Genomic DNA, 15290 nt, shown 5'->3' with positions numbered 1-15290 from the left:
CATGACGTTCAAAAACATAAAGAATACTGGGAAAACATTGCTCCAGAACCTGCAGAGATCTTTTCTAAACTTTTCCATCCACTGACACATTACCTTATATGAAGATGGAGGCTCTGCTCTGAGAGGAGTTTCAGGTAATTTGCCAGGTAAAGCATCTTCATCTACAGTGGTCTCCACATTCCTGATAAGATACTGGCTAGTGGTCTGCAATGAACTAACACTTTCTTTTTTGGAGAGTTTGGGAAGAGTAAATAAAACGTCATTGTCTCGGGAAATAGAGTACAGCATGCTTTCTTCCAAAGGAAGGGTGTAGTTTGAATGTCTGAGTACTGCCTGGTTCTTAACTAAAATATCAATTTCAGTGACATCCTTTTGTTGAGTTTGTTTTCCATCAATCTCTAGTACCTCTTCTTGAATGACAATTAGTTGCAAACTGGATCCAGATGTCATAGGCCACTTATGAATTAAAATCCTTACACTCACAATTCCAAAATATTCTTTTTCCTCCAAATTTTCCAGATTTTCATCCTTCACAATCAAAGTCCGACAGCTTATTCGAGTTACACCACTATTTACAGGGAAGTCATTTACATATACCTGTCCACTCTCATAGGTGATGTTAAGAACAACCTGTATTTTAGATGTCTCCCCATCATCCTGCACGGTAGTTACGTTAATTCTGATGCCAGCCCTGTTGCAGTCTTCCACTCACATCCATTGGAAGATTCAGCTTTGTATACTCAGCCTTCACATTAATCTGTAGTCCCAGCTATTCAGGAGGATCACTTGAGCCCTTGAGTTCAGGGTTGCAGTGAGCTATTATGATAGCACCACTGCACTCCAGCAGGCCAACAGGGAGATCGTGTCTCTATACAAACAACCCTCTTTGGGACCTTTCTGAGAGGCAGGATTCTGTGAAGGTAGCCAAGCCCCAACTACGATTTTCAAAACGTCCGCGCCCGGGGCGGGGCCAAATGCCCGACCCTTATTATTTTTTTTTAATCAAAAGGGTCTCATTATATTACTCAGGGTGGTCTCGACTGATTCTCCCAGCTTGGCCTCCCAAAGTCCTAGGATTACAGACGTGAGTCGCTGTGCCCTGATTGGCATAGTCTTTTAGATAGTGGTGAATTACACATAACATAAAATCCACATCTTAACCACTTCTAAGTGTGAAGATCAGGAGCAGGAAGCACACTCCCTGTGTTGTAAATCATCAGCATCACTCATCTCCAGAAGTTGTTTCATTCTGCAAAACTGAAACTCTGTACCCACTAAACCAGTGGTTCTCAACCTTCCTAATGCCCTGACCCTTTAACACAGTTTCTCATGCTGTGGTGACTCCCAACCATAAAATTATTTTTGTTGCTACTTCGTAACTGTAGTCTTGCTACTGTTATGAATTATAATGTAAATATCTGATATGCAGGATGTATTTTCATTGGTTGCGACCCACAGGTTGAGAACCACTGTGCTGAACAGTAACTTCCCACCCCCAGCCCTAACACTTGCCAATCATCATTCTGCTTGCTTTCTTTTTTCTTCAGATTAATAAGAGAAATGTTTATCTCCAAATACCATGTGCATGGGGAGAATCACAAGAGTGGTTACTCCAACCTTTTCCTTTCTGACTCTACGAATTTGACTGTCGTAGGTACCGCATAGCAGTGGGATTACCCAGTACACTGTTTGTCTTTCTGTGACTGGCTTATTTCATTTAGCACAATATCCTCAAGGTTCATCCATATTGTAGAAAGTGTCAGCATTTCCTTCATTTTTACCATATTTTGTTTATCCATTCATCTATTGACGGATGCTTGGGTTACTCCCACCTTTCAGGTATAGCATAATATCACAGGTATTGAGTTACAAAAGTCTAGCTTGAAGAACAAGCTCTCTACTTAGGGCTTTCTGTAAACTCAAGTTTCTGCATCCTTGATGGTACCTGCATTGTAAAGTCATTGAATTAAATGGTAAACTGTATTTGAAGTGTTTAACACAGTGCCACCCTGTTACTTTCATCAGCATGGTGGCACAGGAATTTGGTTTTGAAACCAAATAGGCCTCTGTTCATCTAGTTATGTGACTAAGGAAAGTTACTTGATTTACAGTTTCCTTAATTAATTAATTTATTTTTGAGACAGAGTCTTGCTCTGTTGCCCAGGCTATCGTCTCTGTGGCATCAGCCTCGTTCAACAGCAACCTCAAACTCTTGGACTCGAGTGATCTTCCTGTCTCAGCCTTCCAAGTAGCTGTGGCTATAGGCTCCTGCCACCATGCCCTGCTAATTTTTTCTATTTTTAGTAGAGACAGGGTCTTACTCTTGCTCAGGCTGGTCCTGAACTCCTGAGCTCAAGAGATCCTCCTGCCTCTGTCTTTCAGACTCCTGGGATTATAGGCAGGAGCCACTGCCCCAGCCCAGTTTCTTTATTTTAAAAATGGAAATAATAACTCATTTGTTCTTGTATTTGAGAAATATTTATTAATAGCTACTCTTGATATCTGCATTAACTTTGCTCTAACTTCTCATTTTCAAACACTGCTAAGATTCTGTCAAGATGGTCTGATTCTAATAAACGTAGCTTTGATTGACTACCAAGTTTTTCTGGTGGTTGTCTGGGCAGTCAACAGGGGATACAAACAATAAACAAGATAAATCCCACAATTGTGGAACTGTGAAGTGGGTGGGGAGAGCTGACAGTGGGACATGCAGTGCAGGGTATTTGATTTATTTGACTCTGAGTAGGGACGAGAAGCAATCGGAGGGTTTGGGCCAGAGAAGCAGCATGCCCCACCTCATCCTTTAGCCAGTGACTCTGGCATGAACACTGAGAAGTGACGGAAGACGACGAAGGTGGCTCCAGGGGTCAGGTAGGAGGCTCAGACTGGACTTGGCAAGTCCATTCCCAGTGTGAAGGTAGAACCAATGGGATTCGTTGATGCATAGATGGGTGCGTGTGAGGAAGCTCACCCACAGGTGCCACGAGCTTTCCATGCCAGGTCACTGTGATTGGTCAGTGGTCAGTGAGCAGCGGCATCTTGAGGATTTGCTCCTGTTTCTCCTCTGCCTGGAGCCAGGTCTTCCCACCTCTGTCACTTTGTAAACTGCAAGAGACACCACCTTCCCCAGGGTGCCTTTCCTGATGCTCTCAGCCAGCCTAGGCGTCCCCTCCGGGTCTCCATTGTCCCCTCTCCTTTGCACGTGCTGAGTGCAGCCCCAGTGCTGTGGCCTCTTCGTGCCGCCTTTTGCTTTTGTCCCTCTGCAGACGTCTCCTCCAGGAGGCAGAGCCAGGTCTGCCCTGCTCACTGTCGAGCAGTCTGTACCCAGGACAAAGTCTGCAACTCAGCTGGTGTTCAGTCCACACTTGTTGGTTGTTGTCAACATCTTCATAATCAGTAATGGGGAGAAGGGCAGTTCCTTCATCTCAAGCATGGAGTTTGGGGCTCCACTTGCACTGAAAAGCCAGGGAGAAATAGCTATCGACCACAGCTAGCTATTTTGCCTATTTCCTGGGCAAAATCATGAGGTAGCCAAAGACTTGTGTTTTAGCATTAATTTTGCTTTTAAAAACTATTTCATGAGAACATTATCTATCTTAATTACTAAGTTTTTTTGAGTTCCCATATTTTTTTTGCCTTGGGAAACTAACTCACCCACATCACCCAGCCCTTGGCCTGCTGGAGAGGTAGGTAGGTGCGAGGGGATGTGGGTTTAGGGCACGATATTCTTTTGAGTGCTATATGAGGAGGTCCAAGGAGCTACCATCACAGAATACCCAGCAGACATTTATTTTCTCACAGTTCTGGAGGCTAGAAATCCAAGTTCAAGATGCCTGCTGGGCTGATTTCTGGTGACACCTCCCTTCTAGGCCCTCAGATGGCCGCTTCTCACTGGGTGCTCACAGTGTGTGTTTCTTGTTTGCATTTAGAAAGTGTGAGCTCTGGGTGGCACCTGTGACTCAAGGAGTAGGGCAATGGGCCCATATACCAGAGGTGGTGGGTTCAAACCCTGCCCTGACCAAAAAAAAAATTCTGCAACAACAACAAAAAAGAAAGGGTGAGCTCTGTTCTGTACAGCTAAGGACACAACAACCAAAGCAAACAGACAACCTTCAGAATGGCAAAAGATATTTGCATATTATGATTTGGATAAAAACTTGATAACTAGGATCTACACAGAACTCAATCAACAACAAAAAAGCCAACAATCCCATAGATCACTGGGCAAAAGAGAACCTTCTCTAAAGAAGACAGATGAATGGCTAACAAACATATGAAAAAATGCTCATCATCCCTAATCATCAGAGAAATGCACATCAAAACCACCCTGCAATATCACCTAACCCCAGTGAGAATGGCCCACATCACAAAGTCTCAAAGCTACAGGTGCTGGTGTGGATGTGGAGAGAAAGGAACCCTTTTACACTACTGGTGGGACTGCAAACTACTAATACAACCATTTAGGAAGGAAGTATGGAGAATCCTCAAAGAACTCAAATTAAAGCTCCCATTTGATCCTGCAATCCCATTACTGGGCATCTACTCAGAGAAAAAAATCCTTTTCTCATAAGGACATTTGCACTAGACTGTTTATCGCAGCTCAATTTACAATCGCCAAAATGTGGAAATAGTTTAAATGCCCACAACCCAGGAATGGATTAACAGGCTGTAGTATATGTACACCATGGAATACTATTCAGCCTCTAAAAAAGATAATGACTTTACATCTTTTGTGTTAACCTGGATGGAGGTGGAACACACTCTTCTTAGTAAAGTATCATAAGAATGGAGAACCAAGAATTCGATGTGCTCTATTCTAATATGAAGGCAGAAAAAGAGCTAATACAAGGGGGTTAGGGGAATGAGCAAGTGAGGAGAGAGGAGGAGGGAGAGAGAAGAGGGGTCATGGTGTATGGCACACCTCTTAGGGGTGGGACACAATTATAAGAGGGATTTTTTTTTTTTTTGAGACAGAGCCTCAAGCTGTCCCCCGGGGTAGAGTGCTGTGGCATCACAGCTCACAGCAACCTCCAACTCCTGGGCTCAAGCAAGCCTCCCGCCTCCACCTCCCAAGTAGCTGGGACTACAGGCGCCCACCACAACGCCTGGCTATTTTTTGGTTGCAGCCGTCATTGTTGTGACATCATTTGGTGGCAGCCAGGCTGGATTCGAACCCGCCACCTTAGGTGTATGTGGCTGGGGCCTTAGCTACTTGAGCCACAGGCACCAAGCCTATAAGAGGGATTTTTATCTAACAAATGCAATCAGCGTAACCTAAGGTGACCAGATTTTAACATTGGTAAAGCAGGACACCATTGACCAAGTCGGCACGGGGGCGGGGCAGGGCAGGGCCTGACAACAATGCAAACTTTGATAAGCAAACTTTGATTAGCACACCCCGCTGTAATCACTTCTCAACAATTATTTATTATTATTACAGTTTAACATTATAAAATTAATAAAAATAATATAAAACTCATATCCTGGTGAAATAGCCACATGGCAGCCGAAAACCATATATTCCCTATTGTTCTCCTGCCCATTTGTGCCTTCTTTCCAAAAATCAGGACTTTTTAAAAATGCTGCGGGACACAAGACAAATTGTTCAAAATCAGGCTGTCCCACCAAAAGCGGGACGTCTGGTCACCCTAGCGTAACCTAATTCTTTGTACCCTCAATGAATCCTCCCCCCTAAAAAGTGTGAGTTCTGGTTTCTTTTTCTCTTATAAAAACATCAGTCTATTGGATCGGGAATGCTCTTATGACCTCATTTAACCTTAATGAGCTCCCCAAAGGCCTTATCTTGAAACACAGTTGCACCGAGGGTTATGGTTTCAACATATACATTATTTTGATGGGGGCCACAATTCAGTCCTGTGTCATAGCGGGTACTCAGCTCCATTCAGATCCTGCTACACCAGGTGGCAGCCTGGTGCTGGGAGACTGATGGATCAGAGTTTGGATTTTTGCTCTTCATCTAACTAGCTGTGTGGTCTTGGGCTAATCACTTACCTTCTCTGAACTTCAGCTTCCCCGTCTCTAAAATCAGTTAATATTTCTGATTTCACAGGGAGATGCAGGGACTGAACTGAAAGAGAGAGATGAAACCTTGAACACAGTTCTCGGTAAACTTTAGGTTCCTCCCGTCAGCAAACTAACTGGAATTCAGGAGACAGAAGCTGGCCCCTCAGATAAACTGAGAAGGCAGCTCTGGTCACTGACTCAGGCACCTGGAGGGCTGGAGGTGGTGTTACATGGAGACTATCTACTGTTTTTCTGAATTTCAGGGCTGCACACCCTCATCTCATGCAATATTAGACCTTCAGGCTGACACTGGGCTGGAGTCCGGGCCTTGCAGAGCTCCTTGGGCCACCCAGGAGCTTTCCGCAGCTGCTGAGTGGGGGGAGCAGTGCCGAGTCACGCGTTTGTTTCCTTCTGATTCTGTGCCCTTATCATGTTCTTCAGGAAACATTAGCACACCCAGCTATTAATAATGAGGATGAAATGAGGCTCCTACTAACTCTGGGGTGGAGGTGAGGGTCACCTGCCTGGCCAACCTACACCCCTATCTATCCAGGAAGGAAGGGACTATCTGGAGGCAGGCTGAGGAGAGAAATGTGCAGCATTCTGAGAACCCCTCCGACTCACGCGACGGGCGGCCGGGCCTCCAAAGGTCATGCTTGGGTGGGAGGTGTTCGTGTTGTCATTGGCGGATTTTCCCGAGCCAGTTCCAAAACCGCTTAGTAGGCAAAGAGCTGAGACAAAGAAACAGTACCTGGGTCCTTACAAGGAGTGAGACGACGGTCCTCAGAATATGGCAAGAAGAGGTATTTGTTTCGATTGACAGAGGGCTGTACTTACCCCCTCCAGAGAGATGAAATGTTTTTCCGGGAAACTTGCTCTAATTCTTGTTCCCGGGTTGCTCTCTCTTACTAAAGCCTGAGATTTTCACTGATGAATGCCCTTCCTATCTCCTGCCCCTAGGGTCCCCTCAGTTGGCCTAACCAACACTGATGAGCGGGAATTGTGTCAGATAATGGTTTCTGTCTGGTTCCTGGAACTTTCTGGTATACACGGTTACTAGAGAATCACAGGAGAGGAGGAGAGGACCTATCCAGAAGCAGGCTGAGGAGACAGGAATTCTGTTTTTCCTCCCACAAGGTGAAAGCCAGCCACACCATCCCCTCAGTGAATAGGCTGACCTGGGCAATTGCCTTCACTGCTGGGCTCAGAAGCTCATTCTTTTACCCACAACCTGAGTGGAAAACTTTGCTCAGGTGATGAATATATATATTATTCCCCCATTGCCCAACACATTCACACCTGGTTGACATAAGGGAAAGTTGATTTCATCTATTTTTATCCCTTCTTCTTATCGAATTCATACTTGAGAAGTTTCACAACAGAATTAAATTTCCAGCATTTGAATCAGGCCGATGATTAACTCAAGGAACCCAGGAGGAATTTCTGTCGCAATCTGTTGCTGCAAATAGGAGTCCAGGCATTGAAGCTCACTGAAGCCATGAACTTGGACAAGTCCTGGACACCTACAAGCACACAGTTCAGCACAGCAGCCACCAGCCACATGGGGCTTCTGAAACTTAAACTTCCGTTATTAAAATTAAAAATTCTGTTCTTCAGTTTCACTAGTCACATTTCAAATATCCCATAGTTACCTGTGGCCATGGCCATGGCATTGGGCAAGGGGTGTAGAGCATTTCTCAAGCACCTGTTTCATCATCTGAGAAGGGAGTAATAAGGCCCCTCGATGTCAGACCAGAGGCGGGTGGAGAAACACTTTGTACATTGCCAAGTGCCACACAGGTCATATCATCAGCCTCAACTTGTGGTTTGGAATGATACAGAGTAGATTCCAGCCTTCCTAAAGTAAACCTTTACAAAAGAATCTGACTTTGTCAGTGTATGTGGCTAGTCTATACGGTTTTCTGAGTCAGCCCCATTTCTCCTATAAAATCAGCAGAGATGAGAATCTAGCTTCCCTGGGCAGAAGGAGATGGAAATCCCCGTCCACTCCAGCTCCCAAATCCTGGACTGTCCTGGATCAAAAGTGGCTGCCTCAGACCAGCGCCGGGTCTCCTTTTCATCTCAATTTTCAGCTTCAGACTCTGCAGCAGCACAGCCCCTGTGGAAAGGCACCCAGCATCCTTCCTCTCCCCGCTGTCAGACACAGACCTCCAGCCTACTCCCCACGTGCCATGAGAGTTAAACATGGCAGTGATTTGTGCTGGCAGGGAAGGGGTGTGGACCTGAGATAGGCCTGGGCTGGCTGTCTCTCTCTGTCCCTTCTTAGCCCAGGGACACTGGAAAGTCACTTCACTTCTTTGAAGTGAAGTGTTTGTTTGTTTGTTTCTTCTTCTTCTTCTTTTTTTTTTTTTTGCAGTTTCTGGCTGGGGCTGGGTTTGAAACCGCCACCTCTGGCATATGGGGCTGGTGCCCTACTCCTTTGAACCACAGGTGCCGCCCTGTTTCTGTTTTCTTTAATTTGTATAAATGGGGTGAGAACGTGGCATAATTTGTATAAATGGGGTGTCCTTCACTCTCTTTCAATCTCCTGATGTCCAGTTCAGCCTCTTGCACACAGAAAGCACTAATATACAATTTTTAAATGAATATGGACATGAAATATGGCCCCTGAAATTACAGGTTACTTCCAACAGAGCAAGTTTTTAATACAGAGGGTTGGTGGTGAGGGAAGGTGTGAAGATACGAATATTTTGATAAATTCTACTTTTTCTTGTTCAGTTTGTGGCATATCCTCCCTCTGGGAACTCCGACTAAGACACGGGAGATCATCCTTGAGTGTTTCTTCATTGTTGACCTGTTATATCCAAAGAGTTGCTCAGCTCTGGTCATGGTACTTTGGCTTTTCAGCTTATCCAGAGTTAGTAGGGAAATCTGGAAGAAAATTCATTTATACAGTCCAAGCAAATGAAACTGGCTGGAGATAGAGAGGCCACATAATTCTTCCAAATGGGAACTGTGTCTTCTCAGGAGGGAAGTCTGCTGGAGAAGCTGCAGGAAGACCAAGAAGCTGCCGGCAGAAGGACGGAACAGACACCTTACAAATGGTCCCAACAGAAGAACGGAACACACACCTTACAAATGGGTCCCAAGTCCCCACAGCACTCCGGACGCTGTGTCCTGGTCTGGGTGGCCTCTGCCCTCCCCACTGCTGGAGACCACTGCGTCCCTTCTCTCCGCCCCGGGCCCTTGCTGCCCTTGGGGCCCCTCTCCTCTGAGCACAGCCAGCTAAAGATGTTAAGGGCCTCTGCAGACTCCAGGCTTCCTTTCCAATTAGTGATCATTTCTGATTATCTGATTGTTGTATGGTCACACTTCTCACAGCATGAAAGCTGTGTTCTCTGCTGCCCTGAGCACCAGGATCTCCTTCTCCTCACTTAACACCGCCATTACAGTTGTTCCCAATAGGGTACTGGGCAGCTAGCCGAGCCTCTGGCTAGAATTGCCCCAGAGACGAGTATTCCAGCAGGTGACAGATGACTTTGTGTTGGCTGTGAGGCAGAGGCTTTGTGCGCCTGTAGAGGGCTGACAAGCTGTATGTGCTACTGAGCTCTGTCCTCTTTATTCCCAGCCAGATCACCGCCCTGGGGGTGACTGTTGTCATCTAAAAGACAGGCAGAGGTTGTTTAGGACAAAGTCTCACTGGGATGCTGTAAGTGAGCCTGTCTCCGTATTGAGAGATGCTAGCTCTTCCAAAATTTCAGATTTGAGAAGAACGAAATAAATAAGAGGAAGACACAGAGGACCAAGGAGGGGAAGACAAAGGAGGCCAGGGAGAAAAGAGCGCTCGGCAGAGAGACATGCACAGAATAGCTGGTTGGAGGCTCACAAACAAGAAACAACCACAAACGGGGACTGAGAGCGAAAGAAAGTTTCGATGGTCCACGGAGCAGAAAAACAAGTGAGGGTGAGGGATAGACTGAAGTGAAAGGTGGTGAGGACGGACGTGTGTCGGCCTGGCTGGTTTTACAAAAATCCTTTTTACCTAGTCCATTTTAAGAATGATTTTTTGCCTAGCAACAAGTACAATTTTTTGTTAGTTTTTTTGGTATATTACAAATACAATGAAGCATCATGGTTGCAGTCTAATGAAACATATTTGTTAAGTGACAGTCCCATGCCATGCCTTTCACGGTCCTTTTTCCCATAGAAACTAGGACGTTAGACGTGAAAGGGGGCTGGAGAATGATCTCTTGATCATTTCAGAGAAAAAGAATCCCCAGTCTGGAAGCGCAACCTGCCCATGTGTAGCTGGTGAGGTGAGAAGGCCAGGCCCCCATCTCGCTGGCGCTGGAGCACTGGGTTGCTCACCTTTGCCCTCGGGCCTCCTGATATGCAGACTTATTCCTGTCCCTCTAGTTAGCAAATCCATCACTTCTGTGGCTCATTCTTACCAAGCCTTATGAATTTAAGTTAGTACTTAAAAATTTTTAAATAATATTTTAACCAAAAATTAGCATTAAAAACAATGACTAAATAAGAAACATTATGACATGTTATAGCATAATGGCTGCTATTCATGGTGCTGGGCATTGTGCTCAGGGCTTCATTACATTCTGTTGCCTCACTTAATCTTTAGGTAAGTAACAGTATAACAGGTTAAGGATCCAAGGATTGGCAGCTGCTATTCACAGAAGGCTTACCATGTGCTAGATATCGTGCTGTTAAGAGTTGTGCATCCCCTCAAATTCATATGTTGAATTCCTCATTCCTAGTACATCAGATTGTGACTTATTTGGAAATAAAGTTGTTATTAGTGTTAAGTTCTAATCCAATGTGACTTGTGTCCTTATAAAAGAGAAGATTGAACACAGGGACAAACACAGGTAGAGTGAAGATGATATGAAGACCGAGAGGAAGTGGGCATCTCCAAGGCAGGGAGAGATGCCTGGAGCAGACCCCTTCCTCGCAGCCCTCAGAGGACACCAGCCCTGCTGACATCTGGATCTCGGGCTTCTGGCCTGCAGAATTTTTAGACAATACATTTCTGTTGTTCATGCCACCCAGTCTGTGATACTGTGTTATGGCAACTCCAGCAAATGAATATACCTAATCCTAACCATCAAAACTGTGAGATATGGAGTGAGATATGGACAATGGTAAAACGAACAGAAAAACATTAAATATCACCAGAAGGAAGCAATCAGCTTATCCCAGGGTGGGCAACATTCCCAAGACGACAACTTTTTTTTTTTTTAAAGGGAGAAGTGGCCAGTGCAGGGCTGGTGAGGTGGCTGACCCCTATAATCCTAGCACTCTGGGAGGCTGAGGCAGATGGATTGCTTGAGCTCAAGAGTTCAGGACCAGCCTGAGCAAGGGTAAGATTTTGACTCTACTAAATATAGAAATAAACTAGCCAGGCATTGTGGCAGATGCCTATAGTCCCAACTATTTGGGAGGTTGACGCAAGAGAATCTCTTGAGCCCAAGAATTTGAGGATTACTGTGAGCTATGAGACCTTGGTACTCTACCAAGGGCTACAAAGTGAGACTCTGTCTCAAGACAAAAAACAAACCCACTAAATAAATAACAATAAAAGAGAGAGGTAACTGTTAAAGAATAAAAGTGACTGAAAGTCCCATAAGAGACCACATCCAACATCTGGACCTTCTTTGTGTTCCAATGTGACCAAACCAACTGTAAAAATACATCTTTGAGACAATTGGAGGAGTTGGCTTTAGAACAGATACCAGACATTAAAGAATTATTGTTAATTTTGCTAGGTGTGGCAATGGCATGGTGGTCATGTTAAAAATGCATATCCTGATTATCAGGGATAGGGGAAATGGCATGACCCTGGGATTTGTTTTAAAGGAATCCAGAAAAAAAAATGTCTGCAACCAGGTAATATAGGTCTAACAATTAAGTTTGCAAATTCCTCCTAGACAAAGTGCTACATATCTCATTGACAAATATCACTATGGCCACCTTCAAAGTCCTCTCCTGGGGAAGCTGTGCACCAACCCTAGAGCCTAGTCCACCCTTCAGAGCAATTTGGAAGTCTTTTTCTGGAATAATCACCAGAGCTGTCACCGTACAGCACACACAAAACACACCACAACCATAATGAACACCACTCAGCAAGACGCAGCCACACGTTGGCGTGAACACAGCTGTGAGGCGCTGATGTGCCATGGTTGTGAAACCTTACTGAGTTGTGAGGCAACCTGGAAGTGCACTCTCCTATATTCTCTCTACCTCAAAAAGTATGTTTGAACACTGGAACCCAGAGCAGGGAATGCCCTGGGAGGTGGGAAATGATGAGATATTGGTCAAAAGTTACAAACCTTTAGTTCTGAGATGAGTAAGTTCTGGGGGTGTAATGCACAGCTGGTGTGGTGACGGCTATGTTAGTGAATTTGATTATGGTCATCATTACACAATGTATACATTAACCATGTCTCATACTTGGAAAAATACAATCTTTATCAATTAAATATTTCATAAAATAATACACTAATAAAAAGTTTGAAAATGTCCATAAGAAGAAGGAAAAAAACTAAAAGATTCTGGGGCAGTGCCTGTGGCTCAGTGGGTAGGGTGCTGGCCCCAAATACTGAGGGTGGCAGGTTCAAACTTGGCCCTGGCCAAACTGCAACAACAACAACAAAATAGTTGGATGTTCTGGCAGGTGCCTGTGGTCCCAGCTACTTGGGAGGCTGAGGCAAGAGAATCGCCTAAGCCCAGGAATTGGAGGTTGTTGTGAGCTGTGACCATGGCACTCAACTGAGGGGAATAAAGTGAGACTCTGTCTCTACAAAAAAAAAACAAAAAAACAAAAAAACAAAAAAAAACCCCCCAAAACTAAAGGATTCTGTTCTTGCTATTGTACATATGTGAAAACTGAGGCTCAGAGGGGTTTGGTAAGTTCCTTGGAGGAGCTGAGCTGTGACTGGTCATTCTGGCTTTGGACTGTTTTTTTTTTTTTGAGATAGAGACTTCCTCTGTCACTGTCGGTAGAGTGCTGTGCCGTCACAGTTCACAACAACCTCAAACTCTTGGGCTTAAGCGATTCTCTTGCCTCAGCCTCTCAAGTAGCTGGGACTACAGGCACCTGCCACAATGCCCGGCTTTGTTGTTGTTGTTGTCATTGTTTACAGGCCCAGGCTGGGCTCAAACCTGCCAACCCTGGTGTATGTCTGCTGAGCCAATATTAATATTTCATGGCAAAGTGATGGCACATTCCTATCCTCTGACATATGCAGAGGCTGCATCAGCCCCATATCAGAAGTGGAAGCAGAATCTTAGGAGGTCAGTAGTGTTCCCATAGAGTGCTGAAAAGAGGCTGGATGTGTTGGCTCACCGTGTAATCCTAGCACTCTGGAGGCTGAAGCAGGTGCATTGCTAAAGCTGAGGAGTTTGAGACCAGCCTGTCCAAGAGGGAGACCCCGTCTCTAGAAAAAAAAAATAGCCGGGTGTTGGGTGGGCATCTATAGTCCCAGCTACTTAGGAGACTGAGGCAAGAGCCCAAGAGTTTGTGGTTGCTGTGAGATAGGCCACCATGACACTCTAGCATGGGGCAATGGAGTAAGACTCTGTCCAAAAAAACAAAACATAATGCTGAAAGTCAGGGCAGAACCAGATTTCTCAACTTCTGGTCAACAGCCAATGCTAGACCCTGGACCCCAAGTGTGTCACATTTAAGAGGAAGGATTTAGAGACAGGACGTGTGCAGAGGTCAGCTCACATGGCTCTGCAGGACTCAGAGGTCTCCTGAATGAAATGGACGGCATGGCCCTGTCTGCTGTGCCACCGCCCAGGGCACCTGGCTGTGCAGGTGGCAGATGCAGATGGCCATGAGGCTGGTCAACTGCGAGAATGCCACAGCAGTGCCACTTGCCTTTTCTGTCTTACAAGTATCATTTATCGGTTGGCACAAAGAGGGAAATGTGGTTACAGGGGCCTCAGAAGCTGCAGTCTGGGGAGGAAATGAGGCAGAGGGAGTTTGTTACCATGTCATCAGATTTACACTCATCAGAGTCCCAGATAAGTGAGGGCGCAGGAGGTGTCCACTGGGGCTGTTTCTGGAAGGCCCTTGGTGTTCCTGACTTTTCTCTTGGCAGTTGGATTGTGGATGGGACACTTTTAGCTTGAACTTCTCAGAAGCCGCCTGCATTATCCATTAGGGCCTGTCCATCCAGTTCAAGTTCACAGTGATAAATCTCAAAGCCTCTGAGGGTCCTCACAAAGGTGGGTGTGGTGTGCTGATAGCAGGCATGATTAAGTGCTTTCCTGTGTCAAATATAGCTGTAATATACTACAAACAGGCAGTCGGGTTTTATACAAACTGATCTGGCCTCTATCAGCTGCTCTGACATTTTATACTAATACTTAAAATAAATCTAGAAACAGGAAAGAAAGTACAGAATTATTGTTTCAAGCAGCCTGTGAGAGCTTATCTTCAAAGTGGCAGAGGTTCTATTGTATTTAAAGAAACTGCTCACTCCACGGGCATGAAGGTTAGTTGCAGGGACACCAGGCTGTTGGAGCCAGGTTCCCACGTGAGTGCTGAGGGCTGGCCTGGTGGAGGAGCCCTCAGCCCTGGCCAGGGGCTCTGTCTCACTGGCATCTTCTTCTTGCTCACCCGAAGACCTTCCAGTGCACCTGCAGGCACCAAACGCACTTAAAATTTCTCCTTAAAATTGTCGTGCTTTCCCTGCTGAGGGATGGACTTCAGGTCTGAAAACATTTTCCCTTACAAAATGTTGTCCTCCCCAGGTCGTATCTTTGCCCTGTATGTCTCACAGATGAAAACCAAAGGAGGCTTGTGCCATTCTGGTTTTTCTTTTTGGAATGACAGACCCAGGGAGAAGGGACCAGGAATCAGAAACCCACTATTTTTAAAGCAAAGGTATGAATCGTTTGGCTCTTCTAGTAATTCTCAATGCTGGCAACACATTAGAATCACTTGGGGGGGCACTTTTTATTATAAAATACCAATGCCCAGGATCTAATGCTAGAGCCCAACTTAATTGTTCTGGAATTTCTGAGGTGAGGACTGGGGTGCTGGGGGTGTTAAGAGCCTCCTAAGTGATTCTGATGGCAGCAGAGTGTAGAACACTGTTCCAACGGCTTGTTAGACAGAAACCAGAAAGTTTCAGGACCCAGCTGGTCAGATCGGTGTGCTCGGAGTTCCTGCTCAGCAATCTGCATTGATTGTTTTGTTCTTCCCTGAACTGAAATAACTCTGCGAAGGGACTGACTGCTAAATACTCAGTCCTATTTGCAGTCATGGACTGGAGTTCTTC

The 15290-nt window shown here is 45.4% G+C and overlaps 1 protein-coding gene across 1 annotated transcript in view; it reads right to left on the bottom strand.

The window, feature by feature from the left end:
* Positions 1-9432, bottom strand: part of LOC100948211 (glycoprotein integral membrane protein 1) — a 9976-nt gene extending 544 nt beyond the window's left edge. The window contains exons 1-3 of the mRNA XM_012807545.1: positions 9420-9432; positions 7221-7227; positions 94-691 (exon numbers count right to left, since the gene is read on the bottom strand). Coding sequence (XP_012662999.1) covers positions 94-691; positions 7221-7227; positions 9420-9432 — 618 coding nt within the window. The remainder of the gene's footprint in view (positions 1-93; positions 692-7220; positions 7228-9419) is intronic.
* Between the last annotated feature and the right edge of the window lie 5858 nt (positions 9433-15290).

The sequence above is a fragment of the Otolemur garnettii genome, unplaced genomic scaffold, assembly GCF_000181295.1.
Source record: "Otolemur garnettii isolate 467f Iridium unplaced genomic scaffold, OtoGar3 scaffold00071, whole genome shotgun sequence".
NCBI lineage: Eukaryota > Metazoa > Chordata > Mammalia > Primates > Galagidae > Otolemur > Otolemur garnettii.
This window is presented reverse-complemented; position numbering and strand designations above follow the sequence as displayed.